The 16,654-nt window shown below is 22.3% G+C and overlaps 9 protein-coding genes across 9 annotated transcripts; 4 read left to right on the top strand and 5 right to left on the bottom strand.

Annotated features, from left to right (window-relative positions):
* Positions 1-810: 810 nt before the first annotated feature.
* On the top strand, positions 811-1,664 carry SRAE_2000035600 (Putative transferase CAF17, mitochondrial; the record flags this gene model as incomplete). The annotated part of the gene is made up of 2 exons (XM_024651176.1): positions 811-908; positions 956-1,664. 2 exons carry the CDS (start codon positions 811-813, stop codon positions 1,662-1,664), a joined length of 807 nt encoding a protein of 268 aa, XP_024504879.1.
* Positions 1,665-1,788: 124 nt separating this feature from the next.
* On the top strand, positions 1,789-4,608 carry SRAE_2000035500 (Transcription factor 25; the record flags this gene model as incomplete). The annotated part of the gene is made up of 3 exons (XM_024651175.1): positions 1,789-3,167; positions 3,209-3,455; positions 4,321-4,608. The coding sequence occupies 3 exons, from the start codon at positions 1,789-1,791 to the stop codon at positions 4,606-4,608; spliced, it is 1,914 nt and encodes a 637-aa protein (XP_024504878.1).
* Positions 4,609-4,808: 200 nt separating this feature from the next.
* Positions 4,809-5,668, bottom strand: SRAE_2000035400 (Zona pellucida domain-containing protein; the record flags this gene model as incomplete). The annotated part of the gene is made up of 3 exons (XM_024651173.1): positions 4,809-4,823; positions 4,861-5,328; positions 5,408-5,668. 3 exons carry the CDS (start codon positions 5,666-5,668, stop codon positions 4,809-4,811), a joined length of 744 nt encoding a protein of 247 aa, XP_024504877.1.
* A 362-nt stretch (positions 5,669-6,030) lies between these two features.
* On the bottom strand, positions 6,031-6,513 carry SRAE_2000035300 (Protein archease; the record flags this gene model as incomplete). Its single annotated transcript, XM_024651172.1, has 1 exon — positions 6,031-6,513. One exon carries the CDS (start codon positions 6,511-6,513, stop codon positions 6,031-6,033), a length of 483 nt encoding a protein of 160 aa, XP_024504876.1.
* A 392-nt stretch (positions 6,514-6,905) lies between these two features.
* SRAE_2000035200 (Repressor of RNA polymerase III transcription MAF1 homolog) lies at positions 6,906-7,742 on the bottom strand (the record flags this gene model as incomplete). The annotated part of the gene is made up of 4 exons (XM_024651171.1): positions 6,906-7,083; positions 7,123-7,244; positions 7,290-7,620; positions 7,660-7,742. The coding sequence occupies 4 exons, from the start codon at positions 7,740-7,742 to the stop codon at positions 6,906-6,908; spliced, it is 714 nt and encodes a 237-aa protein (XP_024504875.1).
* Positions 7,743-9,068: 1,326 nt separating this feature from the next.
* On the bottom strand, positions 9,069-9,490 carry SRAE_2000035100 (Activated RNA polymerase II transcriptional coactivator p15; the record flags this gene model as incomplete). Its single annotated transcript, XM_024651170.1, has 2 exons — positions 9,069-9,242; positions 9,290-9,490. The coding sequence occupies 2 exons, from the start codon at positions 9,488-9,490 to the stop codon at positions 9,069-9,071; spliced, it is 375 nt and encodes a 124-aa protein (XP_024504874.1).
* Positions 9,491-9,855: 365 nt separating this feature from the next.
* On the top strand, positions 9,856-10,762 carry SRAE_2000035000 (Hypothetical protein; the record flags this gene model as incomplete). The annotated part of the gene is made up of 3 exons (XM_024651169.1): positions 9,856-9,880; positions 9,931-10,037; positions 10,112-10,762. The coding sequence occupies 3 exons, from the start codon at positions 9,856-9,858 to the stop codon at positions 10,760-10,762; spliced, it is 783 nt and encodes a 260-aa protein (XP_024504873.1).
* A 1,320-nt stretch (positions 10,763-12,082) lies between these two features.
* Positions 12,083-14,235, top strand: SRAE_2000034900 (Sema domain and Immunoglobulin-like fold domain and WD40/YVTN repeat-like-containing domain and Plexin-like fold repeat-containing protein; the record flags this gene model as incomplete). Its single annotated transcript, XM_024651168.1, has 3 exons — positions 12,083-12,292; positions 12,347-12,608; positions 12,695-14,235. The coding sequence occupies 3 exons, from the start codon at positions 12,083-12,085 to the stop codon at positions 14,233-14,235; spliced, it is 2,013 nt and encodes a 670-aa protein (XP_024504872.1).
* Positions 14,236-15,326: 1,091 nt separating this feature from the next.
* SRAE_2000034800 (Hypothetical protein) lies at positions 15,327-16,367 on the bottom strand (the record flags this gene model as incomplete). The annotated part of the gene is made up of 1 exon (XM_024651167.1): positions 15,327-16,367. The coding sequence occupies one exon, from the start codon at positions 16,365-16,367 to the stop codon at positions 15,327-15,329; it is 1,041 nt and encodes a 346-aa protein (XP_024504871.1).
* Positions 16,368-16,654: the final 287 nt, after the last annotated feature.

Raw genomic sequence — 16,654 nt, 5'->3', positions numbered from 1 at the left:
TTTGGTGTTATATGTATTCAATAGTAAACACGTCTAATACAAATTTAAAACAATGCTTACAATTATGTTTATGCTCCAAAAATATATAAGAAAAAAAATTTAACAATTGATTTTACAAATAAAACGTAAGCATATGTGAGGAAAATTTTACTACAAATAAAATTGAAGTTAATATTATTTTTTTAATCAAAAAACTTGGTTATATATCAATTTATATATTTTTAATTGATAAAAATAAAATTCCTATATAAATAAAAAATAATTATAAAATACATCATATTAAATTCTTTTTATTTTAGTTGACAAGTTTAAATTAAGTTTCAACAACATAAAAAACTTTTTGTTATTTTTGAGTTAAGTGATTCTAAAATATTTTTTTTTATTAGTAACAATTTTTGAAAATTACTGTAGATTAAAAAGTTTTTCTTTAATAAATAAATATATTATTGTTAAAAAATTGTCTTAGTTGATTATAATTTATTTATTGTTAGTTATTCAAAAAATTTTATCATTAAAACTAATTCTAAAACAACAATATGTTGCTAAAAATTTAAAATATATAAAATTTATGTCGTAAAAAATTTTCTAATGATTAAAAAATAAAAAAAAGTATAGAAAAATAATCATCTATAAATAAAGTACTATTCTTTTAAATGTTTAGAATTAATTTTTTTAAACTAATATTTAGAATAAATTAACAAGTTATTGAATTTAAATTTTATCATTATCACTTGTAACAATATTTTAAAAAAATGTCTTAAAAAGAAGATTTGGGAAAATGAGTGCTATCAGTTGGTCTTTTGATATGACATGTTACAAAGCTATTTATTACCATTTAGGAAGTTAATTTCCATAAAAGGTAGTGAATCGTTTTCATTTCTTCAAGCACTATTAACTAAAGATTTAAGGTATTCAGAAAATTTTATTTTTTTTACTTAATTCTTACTTATTTTAGAAAATTAGATAAAACTAATAATGGTATTGAATTTTCCTTTCTTCTTAATTCCAGAGGAAGAATTGTTACAGATCTTTTGGTATATAAAGTAGAAGATGAATTTCTTTTAGAGATGGATCATACAATAGTTCAGAGGATGTTAAAATTATTAAATTTATATAAAATACGGAGAAATGTTATTATTACAGATAGTGATAAAAATGTTAATTTTACTGTAGAACAAATAAATGATAATCCAAATGCTTACAAGGATCCACGAACTAATACATTTGGAACAAGAATTTTGAGCAATAAGGATGTTGATGTTAACATAAACAAAGATGAAGAAAAAAATTATCATTTAAGAAGAATGGTTTTTGGAATACCTGAAGGTAATTTTGAAACTGAGAATGAATTACCATTAAATATGAATGGTGATTTAATGAATGGAATTAATTTTGACAAAGGATGCTACGTTGGTCAAGAATTAACTGCAAGAACAAATTTTGTTGGTGTTGTAAGAAAAAGATTACTACCTTTAAAATTTGAATCTAAACTTGTTAGTGATAGTACACAATTATTTGATGAAAATAATAAAAGAATAGGCAAATTAATAAAACGTATAGATAATTTAGGTATTGGAATTGTTGCTATTGATAAAATTGATAAAGAAATAGTATGTAATCATGAAAAAGTTTTTGTTTTGAAACCTGAATGGTGGAAGAATTAGTTCTTTTTTAAATTTAGCTTTTTGTTTTATAAAAATTTTCTAATATTACAGTTTAAAAAACAACGTTTTTATCGTTTATATTACTTAATTTTCATTATAATTTATATAATTATGTTAATTTTTGATGAATAACAAAAAAATTTTTAAAAATTATAAAGTTGAAGAGCATTCAGATAGCGAAGACTCAGATAATGAAATTAAAGTAAAAACAAAAACCTCAGGAGAAAAAATTGATCTAGCAAAAATTGAATCAGAAGAAATTGAGCGAATAAAAAAAAGGATATGTCAATTGGAAATTAGTGAGAGAAAGAAAATTGAAGATAATGAAAAAAATAATGGGTTAAATAATTTACAAAATTTAGGAGATACAAAAACGCCTTTTAAAAAAGTAGATTTATGGAAGATAGACCCAAAAAATCTTGACCCTGATGCAGAATACAAAAGAATTCTCGGAGCTGCTTTTAATGGTCTTGGTACCAGAGAATCACGCTTCTCAAATATGAATCGTAATCGTCGTGGTGGAACTAAACAATTTGTTGGAAAATTGATGAAGAAACCTCGTTTTTTAGAAAAAGATCCTGGGGCTTTATCAATGAAAATGATAGATGAAAAATATGATATAAAATATTTTAAATTTGTTCCATCAAAAATTTATGTTGAAACACAATTAGCCTTTCGTGATGCTGTTGATGTATTTGATATTGAATGGGTTTTAAATACTATTCGAACACATGGATTTCATTTACCTTCTGCTGCAGTTGCTGCCAATGCTCTTATAATTCAAGATCATAGTCAAGATGCAAAAGACCTCATTGAATGGGGTATTTGGTTTGGTGAATATTGTTGTTCACGTGAATTTGACATTTTTTCACCAAATCATAGATTACCATATATTTTTGAACCCAACAGAGCTTTCTTTATATTATTACATATGTATATGAAGCATTGTATTGACAGAAAATGTTATGAGACTGCTTTTCAATATGCTAAGATAATTTATATGAAAGATGTTGTAAATGATCCTTTAAGTATTTTAATGTGTATTGATACATTAGCCTTAAAAGCTGGAAATAGTAATTGGTTAATTAATTTCTATGATGAATTTAATACTACAATTCAATTAGAATGGTTACCAAATTTTTTATATTCATTAGCATTAGTATATAATCAAACATATTTAGAGACTGGAGAAGAAATTTATAAAGAAAAAGCTGATGAATTTATACAAAAAGCATTTGTAAGATTTCCATTTCTAGTTACTTTGTTTCTAGACAAAATGTCAATGTTTGCTGATTCTGGAATTGAAAATTATTCATTTGGAAGTTTAATAACATTTGTGAAACAACCAATTGGTTATCAATATTTAATTAAAGTATATTTGCATCATGCTATTGATATATTAAAAAAACCTGAAAATATAGCTTTCTTAGATCAAAAATCACGTCATTACTTTGAACTTATACAAAAAGATAAATCTTTTAAACTAGATGAAGTTGTTAAAAAGTAATATTAAAATCATAAATAATTAAATTTATATTTTTTAGGCGTTCTATACTATTTATCGGAGTTCCAAGAAGTTTAAAACGTCATATGGCGTTATTTCAAATAGAAAACATGAGTGCTAACAATTTTTCAGATCCTTTTCCTCCAAAAGAAGTTGAAGATGATGTTGAATCACTGGCAAAGAAATATGGTATAAAATACGAACATCGACAAGGAGATGACAATCAAGGTTCATCTGAGAATGCTCTTTTTAATTATCAAGTAATGTTAGATTTATTCACAAATATGGTAAGTTATTTATGAAAACTATTTATTATTTTTTTTTATTTTTACATATCTGTGATACTAGGTTTTATAATTTCAAAAATTGTAACTAAAATTGCCATTATTGAAATATATATAACTAGCCACAGTATTGCAGTTGAGCTATAAATTTTTTTTAGAAAAAAAAATCATTATTAATTTTGACATATAAACAACTTACGTTTTTAATGTAACTCCCTCTACATTAGCATATTTATATTGGCTCATATCTATTTTAGATAGCATTTCTAAAAAAAATGTAGTAATAGTATTTTTTTATTTCAATTTATATTAGTAAAAAAATAACTTACCATTTTCTTCACATGTCCGTCTTAAGTTAAACATTTTTTTAAAAAATAAAACAAAAAAATATTATCTAAAATGACATTTTAAAAATTCAACATATATTTTATAGATAAATTTTAAAAAAAAGTGAAATAAAAATGTATATAATAAATTTATTAATATGTAAAGAAATTTTGCAATACCATTAGTTTGACAATTTTAGTAAATTAAAATAAAATATACTCATATTGACTCTATTAAAATATATTTAACTTTAACGAAATTAAAAAAAAAATCTTTTTGAGTAAAGTTTTGTTTAATTAACATAAGATATATGTATACTTATATAATATTGTAATATTAGAATTATTGAAATAAGGAAGAATTTTTTTATTATTTTAAGCTTTTGCGCATAAGTGTTATGGTAAAGGTTAAATAGGATTGAATTATTTAATAAAAATAATGTTTCTTTTGTAAGTATATATAATAAATTATATATGTATACTTTATCATAAAAAATTTATAGTTATGATAAAAGATTGTTTTTTAAATATTTTATTATTAGATTCCATTTCAAATGTCAAATATCAGAGAAAGAGCTGGAGCTTTAAGGATGCGAATTCAAGAACTTATTGAAGATCACAGAGAAATACAAAGAAATCTTCAGCAAATTAATAATGAAGAAGATTTTCAAGACAATAATATTGTAAGTAATGAAATTACAAATATGTATGAAGTTCTTGAGAATTTGGCAAATGATCAAGCTGCTGAAGTAGATAATCAAGAAGAAACTGGTACTGAAATTACAAATAATGATGAAATTAATGAAGAAGAACCAAGAAGGAATAATTAAATATTATTAGAAAATATATTTAAAAATTTATTCATTATTTAATATTATTTTAAAGTTTAAAAAATTTAGTTACATGAACACTGAATAAAATTGTAAAATTAATTTTTAATATCAAACATAATAATCCAAGCATAATAAATTGCATTTTTTTTTACTAGCATGTTATTATCTTCTTTAATTTTTTTAATATTTTAAAGTTTTTAACAAACAGGAAGCTAAATTAATATTAATATTGTTATCTATAAAACGTACCGGACATGAATTATTTTTCTTTTTTCGTAACTCTAAATTACAGTTTTCAATAAAAATTTTTTTTGACACTATTTTTGTTATTTTTAATAAATTTACTTGTGAATAATCTAAACTATATTTATTGTTACTTGCACATCCAAAAGAATTAATTGTTCCAACAATTTTATTTGAAATTTTATTTTTTACTTTACAATTAGTAAGTCTTAAACAAATACCAAAATTCAAAGGTTCTGGACATTTCCAAATATATTGATGAGTTCCTAATGTTTTATTTACTATTTTATATGAACAAGCTAATATCCCATTTGATATTTTAGGATATGATGGTTTTGTTGTAACTGGAAGATTAACTTTTGGCATGAATTTAAATCTACATGTAACTAAATAAGAATGATCTGCTTTTGTTGTAAAGTGTGGATTAAATGAAACAGTTAGTTTAATGGAAAATTTCCAATTATTTGTTATTGCCTAAAATAAAATATTTTTAAAAAATGTATAGTGAATTATAATAATTATTTGATAAAAATTAAATTAAAACAATATTTACCTCTTTTTCTACAATCATACCACATGAATTTCGTTTAATATGTATAAAAGTTATTTTGATACCAGTATGCTTACCAATACATTCAGAATCATTTTTATATCCAATACTATATATTTTTCCTTTAAAAATTTTTAATGTTGAAAACCATACAGTAATCTCTTGTGGAGTACATTCAACTTCTGGTACCCCTATTATTTTATTATTTAATGAAAAAGTTAACTTTTCTAAGACAAATATAATTATTAGAAAAAGGTAGATCATATCAAAATAAATATTATATATAAATGAATCATTGAAAAATTTTTGGTTTTGCAGATTTATTTTAATATCTTATCGCCTTTATCCTCACATTTAATATCTTTTTCCTCTGTTAAATTACATATATATTATTTTTTTTTTTGGTGTTGTTCTAAAGAGAACCTGCTTCCTCTTCATATATATTTATAGTCATTTGTTATTTACAAATTAATTGTATTTTAATTCTTTTTTTTTATACTAAAATAAATAAATAAACAAACAAAAATATTTAAACATAAACTTTTTGCAATAAATAACATATTCAATAGTAGAATTATTAACAATAATTTTTCTATAAATTTTAGTAGACAACAGAAGAAAAAAAATTAAATATCAATAATAACAAATACATCAGCTTTATCAGAAGATTCATGAATTTGCATATTAGAAAATGTTATTGCTTTAACTTCAGCTCCTTTTGAATGACATGAAGTGTCAAATGATTCACCATATCCTCTAACAACAATTTTAAATTCATTTCTATCAAATTCAAGAACTTTAACAATTTTTGGTATAAAATATGGTTCGGTAGTAAAATTATACAAAAAATTATTTAATAAATTAAATAGTAACGTTTTCATATCATGTCCCGTAGCAGTAACATCAAAAGTATAACAATTTTCAATTTCAGATATGTCACCCGACATGTAAGCAAACATTGACATTATTGTCTGTTCAAAAGCTTCCTCAATATTACTACCCCAACCATGAAGTTGAATGTCAGCTGTATGATCTAGATATTCATATTTTATCTCTGCTACATGAGGGTTATCAATATCATCTATACAATTATCTTTTTTTGATCCCATAAAATCTAAATATTTATATGTTACAATAAAAAAAAAACAATATTAAAATATTACTTGAGTATAAAACCAGTAAAATCAAATTAAATTAAAAATTGTTTAATTAAATAAAAAAAAAAACAAAATTAGTCATAGTTGTGTAGTTAAAAAAACATTATTGTGTAAATATGTTGTATATACCGCTAGCATAACTGTATTGGTTAAGTAGAAATTTATACTGTTTGACAAAAAAATGTCTCTATGTATAAATATTCTTGCAAATGTAAATGGATAAAAAAATTCTAAGATCACGGGAAATCTTCAAAAAAATGATAATATAAAATTGTACACTTTAAAGTAGAAAAAAATGAGATATAAATACATCATTTGCCTGGGACTATTATTTTTGTATCATTTTAATCTTGATCATTCATAAATTCATCAGGAGAAGAACTTTCAAATCCTGAATCACCTCTCATAGCACGACAAGAAAAAAATAAAATTCTTTTCATAGTTTTGTTTCTGAAAAAATAATTAAATGACCATATGCATCCATTTTCTGTAAATGGATCTTTTTCATATGAAGGTATCAAACTACAATATAATTATTTAATTTTAAAAACTAATATTTACCTAAATATAGAACATCCTTTAATTTGAATTTCTTTATCTATTGCAGACCAATATAAATCTTTTAAAAATGCATTATTACTTAAAGATGAGGCAAATTTTGAATCTACATCTTTGACAACTTGCTAAAAATTAATAAAATAAATTATAATTTTAAAATAATAACTTACATTAAAATCAGAAAAATAAGTGAATGATTCACTAGGTAATTCTGAAAAATCATAATCTCCATAACTGTGATTCAAAACTGTTATTAAGTCAAATAAAACTTTTCTAGATATAGCATTAACTAAATGAGGTTCATCAAAATCAGAGTCACCTCCAGATATTGAACTCTGAGATAGATGTCGGAAACGACCATGATTAGGACTAGTACCAAATCTTCCCTCACTAGATGCAAGTTCTGGAGGAGATAAAGGTTGTAATTCATTATTGAAATCTTTCATCTTTTTCCATTCTTTTTTATCAACGTTTACCATTTTGCAAGAATATGACTCAATTCTTATAAAATTAAACAAAAAATATAGAATTTAAACATACCTTACATCAAATTTACAATCTATCGCATTTTCACTTATAGTGTTTGCGACCAAGTCTAAATCTGCATTTTCTATAAACTTCATGATTTATATCTGAAATTAAGATAGAAGTATTTTAGAATTTTGCAAAACAAAAAACTCTTAACATATAATTAAAACCCATCTGTAAATACCTATTACAAAAGAAAAAAAATATCTTTATAGAAAAGAAAATTACATCTAAAAAAATAAGGAAGATAAAAGGGGGAAAAGAAAAGCAAACACATACATAAAACAGAAATATATAATACATTGCAAACTGATAAACAGCTGCTATATCAGCAACACACATACAACATATGTGTGTTAGAGGAGAGACAGATACTATGAATCAATGTTTAAGGAAGAAGAGGAAAAAAAGACGCAGAAACAATGCACTTTGGGATGTCGTTCTCTGATAAACAAAATATTTCACGCGCCATTTACTTGTGGTGGGTAATTATTATTTTATATATATTGAGGAAAAATGAATTGTGAAGAGTTATCTTTGACATTTTAATATTCAATAAACTTTTCTAACATAAAAAAATACGTTGATAACATTAAGTATAATCATTTTTTCATACACATATTACATCATAGAGTGCAAAATTGTTATTTAAAGTAATTTTTTTTAAGGTATAAAAAATATTGAAGAAATCACTTGTAATGTTAATGTTTCGTAAAAAATAATTTTTTTAAATTGAAGCTAGCAAAGTTTGCCCTAGACATTTTTTAACTTTCTTTAAAAAGTTAATTTTGAAGTGTTTCAACTTTGAAAAAAAAAATATTTTAATCTATACCACAAGAACGAGACGTTTGTTTCTGGCAAAACTGCTTTCATTAAAAAAACATCAAAAGTTACATAATTAACCAACCTATTAACATATTAAAAAAATAACTTTATTTAAAGTTATGACTATTTTAAAATTTTTTTTGATCATTTACAAACAAAAAAAAAATTTATAAAACTGATAGCACTTTAAATGTAGGGCCATGAATTCCCTGAAAATGATTTATTACATTGATAACTGTTTTTAAAAGAAATTATGATTTTTTAAAATATTAATGTCTAATTTCAAAAGCTTTTATCTTACCTAAAATTATAATTTACTAAATGTCAACATCAAAAACAGTTTCCCTAATCTTTTTTTCCCTTAAAATAAATTCCACTTCAAAATCCCTTAAACAATTTTGCAGCGGTTGCTTTTTTTGAACTCTATGCTGCAATAAATCTACGAAAAAAATTATTTTTGAAGAAAATGATTATACTTCATGTTAAAAGCGCATTTTTTAATGTTAAAAAAGTTTATTGAGTATTAAAATATCAAAGAAAAAATTTTCACAACTTATTTTTCCTCTATATACATATAGGATAATGTCGAAAACTTATCAAAGAAAAGGAATTGCATTTTTCAAATTTTCAAACTGTTCAATAGTTAAAGATATTCCCTTTTTACCAGGTTTTAGTTCACCATCAGCTTTATAATATTCTCTTATGTTAATGTATTCTTTACCTTTAAAACCACTCTTATGTATGTATCTTTCATTTCCGAGAGAATACATCTGGAAAAAAATTATAACATTGTGATTTATACATTACTCATACTTACTTTAACACCATCTTTTCCTACAATAAAGTTTCCTTCAGCTGAATTTTCATTTCCTTCATCTTTTTTTTGTTTTTTAGATGAAACTACCTTTTTGTCATCTTCCTCATTCTTTGATTCATTTTTTCTTTTCATATTCTTCTTACTTTCTTTTTTTGGATTAGTATCTTCTGGAGGGACAAATGAATCATCACTATCCGACATGATTTTTAAATAATTCTAAAAGAAAAATGAAATAACAATAAAAACTTTTAAATATAATGTAAATAACAATGAATAATAATAGTGAATTTGAATTCACATTCAACTACTTTTTCATATTTTCATATAAAAAAACTAAAAGACTAAGATATAACAAATTAATTTTTAGAAAAATTGTAATAAATGAAGAACATGGCGGGATGAAATAATTGAGTACTGAATGAATTACATAATTCCAAACAAATTTTGTTTCAGTAACAATCATTTCAAGAGAATAAGCGTTATTTAGAAAATTGTCATAGCACATATTTTGTCAATAACTTTAACCGATTACGTTGCATATTGTATAACAAGAATGATCTAAAGTCATGTCATATCACGATCGTTTCCATGGTATGTTTATCATTAAACGACTTTAAATATCAATAAAAATAAATTTTTAGATTCTTTAAAAAATTTACAACTTGAATTGACACATCTATGTTTTCCTCCACCTGAAGTAATTATTCACCATTCTAAGGTACCAGATGTAAATAGTTTATCGATAAAGGTTTGTTTTGTAAAAATTTTAACTAACGGAAATATAATTTATCTTTATCTTATTAAAAATGAATATATTTTTAGTATGATTTTGATATTGAACGATTTATCGTTGAAGATTCAGAAAAAAAATTAAAAAAATTAAAAGATGAGAAAGAAGCAATGTTGTTGAAGAAATTATCAGTTCAAAATATTTATAAAAATGTTTCACAATCAACTATTTTAAATAATTTTAATGACAATGAACAAACCAATTTCTCAAATAATGTAGAGAAAGATGAATTAATACACCAGGTAGTTACTTGTAAAATTCCTTCTAACTCGTTAAATGATACACAATTTTTTCATGAAAATAATTTACTTATACCATCAAATACTAATGGGTGCCATTCTGGTACCACTTTTACTAATGAAAAAAAGCAAGTTATAGATTTTTCAGAATTTGAAACTCCAAATACTGTTTTTGATATGGTAGCATTAAAAAGTATCGATGATAAGGCAGAACTTGAAGCTCTTTTGTCAACTTCTTCTGATTTTAATGAATCAATGAATTTGGTAAATGATAAAGAAAGCGAAAAAAATGAAGAATTTGGAATGGAGGTTATCAAACCTTCTATTGTAATTGAAGTAAATAACTCTGCAATTAGTAAGAATGTTCAGCAATCACAAAACTTGTTTCAATATCCTTCAATGCCTTCATTTGCTTTCAGTGATTTTAAAACAGGTCAAAATTAATTTTTTTTACTGTAAAATAATGACATACATATATATATTTTGTACATAAATTTAACAATTTAGTGATAAATTATTATTTTACAATAAAATTATATAGTATTATTAATATTATTATTGAGGAAAATTATAAAAATATATTAATTTTAAATAGTAATTTTTAAAAAATAAATTATCTAATATAGTTACGGTTACAAGAGAATAATTTTTTTATTTTTTATTCATATGAAAACTATTATAAGAGTAATAGAATGTAACTTGAAATAGAACTATAAATTAATAAATCAATAATATTTTAGTGATTTATTTTAATTAAACAAAAAATTGATTATGCCATTGAGAAAATATATTGTATAAGTATCATTTAATTTTTCAACAATCATACACAAGTATATTATAATTTTTTACTTCATTGATTTTATAATACATTATTTTTATATTAAAAATGGTTCATAAAACATTGTATTTTTCTATTTGATAATTCTCAATAACATTTTTATATTATAAATAAATTTTCTTTGTATAAAAGTATAATTCACATAAATAATATAGTATTTATTTCAGAAATAAAGATATAACTATTTGATTTAATATTATCATTAAATACTTTAATTATCATATTATGATAAAATATATTACCTGTTAAAATTTTCTTTTATAAAATGCCTTTCTAATAAATATAGATAACACAAAAAACAATATGAAATAAAAACATTTTAATAGTTTTTTTATATACTTTAAAAAGAAATGTGTTAAGTGTTATGAATATATATTTAATAAAATAATCGGTATATTAAAAAGTTATTTTTGAGTAATTAAAATTAATTGTAAAAAGTCCTTAACAACATCTGCTTAACTTGATGTGTCATTTCTTAATATGTTTATCGCTTTAGTAGGTTACTCAAAAATTGAGGTTTTTTCTTCTATAAATACATATATACTATAAAAAGGGTAAGACTGTCCATTTTATTTTCAACCATACATCCAACTGCCATCAACAAAACTTAGAATAGAGAGCCGTCCCTTTTATTGCATCTTTTTATTCATTTGTATTTACTATGTATAGTTTTCTGTACTACACAAACTAATGTTAAATTTATTTCATAATTTAAAAATAAAAATGTACTATTCATCGAATATTTTTTAACAATTTTTTTTTTAAAAATGATTTAAAAAAAAAAAAGTATCAAAAACTTTTAACTTTAAATATTTAACAAAATTTTTTTAATTACATTTTAGATATTTATTTATATTACTAAATTTTAAACAATATACTGTTATTCTATTATTAATGAAAATTTTTAATTAAAAAAAATTAATAAAATGTATTTTTTATTATTATTAAATATTTTTGTACCATATATTTATGGAAATACTTATGAAATAGTACCAGATAATATTTTTTCTGCCGGTAATTTATTGTATAATTCATTGAAATTAGATCCCAAATCTGCTTCATTATATGTTACTGGAAAAGATTCATTATTTAGATTGTGGATTTATAATATTAATGATACTAGTTCTGAAAGTTTGGTATGTTAAAAATTTTAAAAAAAAAATATTTTTGTTTATTTTTATTTACAATAGTATGCAAAAAAAAAATTGAATAGTGAGAATGATGAAAAAGAGGAATGTATTAAATTAGGAAATTCTGAATTAGAATGTGCAAATTGGATTAGAGAAATCTTTCAAACATCTAATGGTGACTTGATTATATGTACTAGCCAAGCTATGAAGCCAACTTTAATGAGATTAAATGGTTTGTCATTATCTACTATTGATGAGCCAACTATTTCAATTGGAGTTTGTTCAACACATGATAATACTAATACAACTGCAATTTATGTTGGTAAGTTATTATTATATATTATTATTATTATTATTATTACTATACTTAATATTTATTAACATATAATGAGTATTATTAATTTTTAGAAGAAGGAAATCCTGATGGTCTTCCTGCTATTTATTCTGGAATTAGAACAGGTCTTTCACAAGAAAATCATTTGATATATAGACCACCATTAACAAAAAATGGTAAAGAAATATTTTCATCTATGAGATCAGTTTTTACTGATTCAAAATGGCTTAATGAACCACAATTTGTTGGAGCTTTTGATGAGGGTAATTATGTTTACTTTTTTTTCCGAGAAATAGCTGTTGAATTTGAAGGTTGTGGTAAAACAATTTATTCTCGTGTAGCTAGAATATGTAAAAACGATTTAGGTGGTAAAAATGTTATGAAACAAGTTTGGACATCTTTTATTAAAGGACGCCTTAATTGTTCCCTATCAACAGGAAGTTTTCCTTTTTATTTTGATCATATTGAAAGTATATTTAAAGTTAAAGAAGATAATGATGTACATTTTTATGCATCTATGAGAACAGCTGAATCACCTTTTCAAGCAAGTGCAATATGTATATATAGTTTAAATCAAATTAATCAATTATTTGATAATGGTATATTAATGGAACAACCTAATGTTAATTCATTATGGATTCAAACATTACCAGAAAATATTATAGGAAAAAGACCTGGAAGTTGTATTGGTGATTCAAGAACACTTTCTGATTCTGATTTACATTTTGCCAAAAATCATTTATTAATTGCTGATAGTATTCCTGGTGGTGAACCATTAATATTTAACAGAGATAAATTATATTCAACAATTTTAGTTGATACTTTTGATAAAGAAAATGGAAATGTAATATTTGTTCATATTCCAGCAGATCAAGAAATAATGAAACTTTCATATAGAAAAAATGAAAATGGTAAAAGTATTGTAAGGAGATTAATAAATTTAAAACTAAGTAATTTTAATAAAGTAAATTCATTAACAATACTACCAAATGAATATTTATTTGCTGCTGATGATAATAAAATTGCTCAATTTAGATTGGCACAATGTGATGCATATGATAATTGTGCTTCATGTGCCTCTGATCCATATTGTTCATGGAATATTGTTAGAGAAGAATGTTTTTTTACAGAAAAACACTATAAAACAACAGTTGGATGGATTTCAGGAAGTTTTAATGTTGATAAATGTAATACAAGAGTTAAAGCTACTGAAAAAATTTTATATCCGGGTGATTCATTTATTTTAAAAGGTAAAATAAATAGTATTTGGAAGAAGAATGGAAAAATATTAGAAGAAGATAATGATAAAATAATATCAATAAAAAATGGTGGACTTCTAATATTTAATGCAACATCTGAACAAACTGGAACATATGAATGTTTACTAGATAATATTAGAATTTCAATGTATAATATTGTTGTAGATAATGAAAAATGCACTCAACCAAAATCAATAGATCAATTTCGTTCCATTCAACGTGAATGGTGTAAAAAATTTGATGCTTATAAAACTAATTTAGCAAAGTGGCAATTGTGGTATGACAAAAATGCACATTGTCCCAGAATACCAGATGAGTTACATGGAAAAATGATTCCCCCTAAACAAAATATTTAATAATAATATTTATAATATGATGTACTTACTTTTTTTTTTTATTTTTTAATATTTTTAATTGAATTAGCTTATTAAAATACAATACTTATTGTTAATACTTTGTTATCTTTTTTTTTTTTAAATTTAAAAATTAAAAAAAGACTAAATATTGGGGTATAAAAAAATATTTTTGACAATATCTTCAAAACCATGTTTTTGTTTCCTGTAATATTAGACACAATTAAAAGAGCACAAAAAACTATATAATTTACCTTCCCCTAATTTTTTAAAAGTTACAGTTTGTTTATAAAAATTTCTAGATATTTTAAAAAAAATTAAAAAAAAAAAACTATTCAGGTTCTTAAAAAATATAACTTAATTTTTTTAATTAAGAAATGCTCAAATGATCGTAAAATAATCTTCAAAATTAAAAAAGTTTGTTTTAAATGTAATTTAAAGTTGTTTTCACGGCACGTAATATATTTTAAAAAATTTATTAGAAAATTTTATGAATTTCTTTATTATAAAAGATTTATTTAAGAAATTATATTTATTAAATTATTTTAAAAAATAATAATTTTTAAAAAAATTATTGTGATTTTAAAAACAAGGAAAAGGATATAATCAGAAAGTATATTACATATTTTTAAAATTGAAAAAAGAAATAATTACTTAATATAAAATTTCTTTTTTAATTAATATTGAAAACTTTAATTTATTTACTATACATAATTGTAATTTCATTTGATTTTAACATATATTGTAAAATAATAAAAGTTGTTAGTTGATGTTGATCTATAATTTTTTATATAAAAATTATAAACAATTAAGATTTTGTAATTATATGTACTTTATATAATTAATGTATATGCTCATCATAAATTGAAAATACATTTTAATGTTATAAAAAAAAAAATTTGGTAATGAATTTTAAAAATGTTTTTATGATAACTATTCTTTTTTTTTTGTTTATTTAGATGTAATGTTTATGTTTATATATATATATATACATATATATTCGCTAAATATACATACCTGATTTTTTAGATAACATTTGACATTGCCATTTTCTTAATTTTATTTTCTATAATAAATTTTATTATATCTTTAGATTAATTTATAATATATCTTAATAATGAACTACCAGGTTGGATAACACAATCACAACAAGTTCTTAATTGAATTGTAACCATTTGCCAATCTGGACAAAAAGAGGTTCCAAGATTTTTTAATATTTTAAATGGTAAAAATCTTTGTATACATTCACCTTCTTTTCTTAAACATGATCCTTCTCCACATATTACTTCATTTAATACTCGAGGAAAATAGTTATTTGGTAGTTGGCGTATTGCGCTACATGATTTGCAAAGATGATATCCATTTTTTGGATTGTTATCCATACCATCAATGTTACATTTTAATGCAATTGTTGTTCCTGCTATTCCATCTGCTTTACCTGAATTTTCTATTCTTAATCTCATTTCTTCTTTTATTATTTCATCAGAATTTATCATATGTGTTGAGTCTTCTCTTTTACCACGATTATTAAATTTCCATTCATTATCATTCCACCATGTTCTTGATGTTGATTGTATAGATTTATGAATTGAATTACGTATTGTATTTCTAACAATTGGATCAATTTCTTTTATTGGTTCTGCATGCATAACTTTTCTTATATATCTTGATTCAGCTTGACAATTTGCATCACATGTATATTTAACTAATGGTTGGGTAAATTTTTTACCACCTAAATTTTCAAATGATTTTGATGCAATTTTTATATTAGGTGCCATATAAAGTTCTGAATAAACACCAGAATCTTTAAGTATTTTTTCTAATTCTTCATCACTTGAAATTTTACATTTTTCAACATCTTCAGTTGTTGTTATTGTTGTTGTTGTTGTTGATGATGATGATGATGATGGTTCATCAATAATTTCTATAGTTGTTGTTGGAATTGTATGTGTAGTAGTAATAGTAGTAGTAGTAGAAATAGTAGTTGTTGTAATTATTTTTCTTGGTTCTTCAAGTTCATATGCATTCCAAAATCTAATTTCAAAAGGTCTAACAATTTGTGAATGAATTGATGTAGAAAATAATTTAAGGTAAAATATGATAAATAAAGTATAAATATATTTTATATCCTTCATTTATTTTAACTTTAAATATTAATATATATAAAAGATTTTTTTTTTTATATATATTAATAAAAATTAAAAGAAAAGATAAAAAAAAAAAGAAAACAATAAAATGAAAATTTTATTATTATTATTAAAAAATTAAACTTTTTATTTTAGTAGAATTAAAATATATGTATGATATATATATATATATTATATTAATGAACAAAAATAGCATATATATATACATATACAATATTTTATTTGCATAAGTAACAAACGCCAAATTATATAATTATAATAGTTAAGATAATTTC

This window comes from Strongyloides ratti, assembly GCF_001040885.1.
Source record: "Strongyloides ratti genome assembly S_ratti_ED321, chromosome : 2".
Classification (NCBI taxonomy): domain Eukaryota; kingdom Metazoa; phylum Nematoda; class Chromadorea; order Rhabditida; family Strongyloididae; genus Strongyloides; species Strongyloides ratti.
Note: the sequence above shows the minus strand (reverse complement) of the source record. Positions and strands in the feature narration are given on the sequence as shown.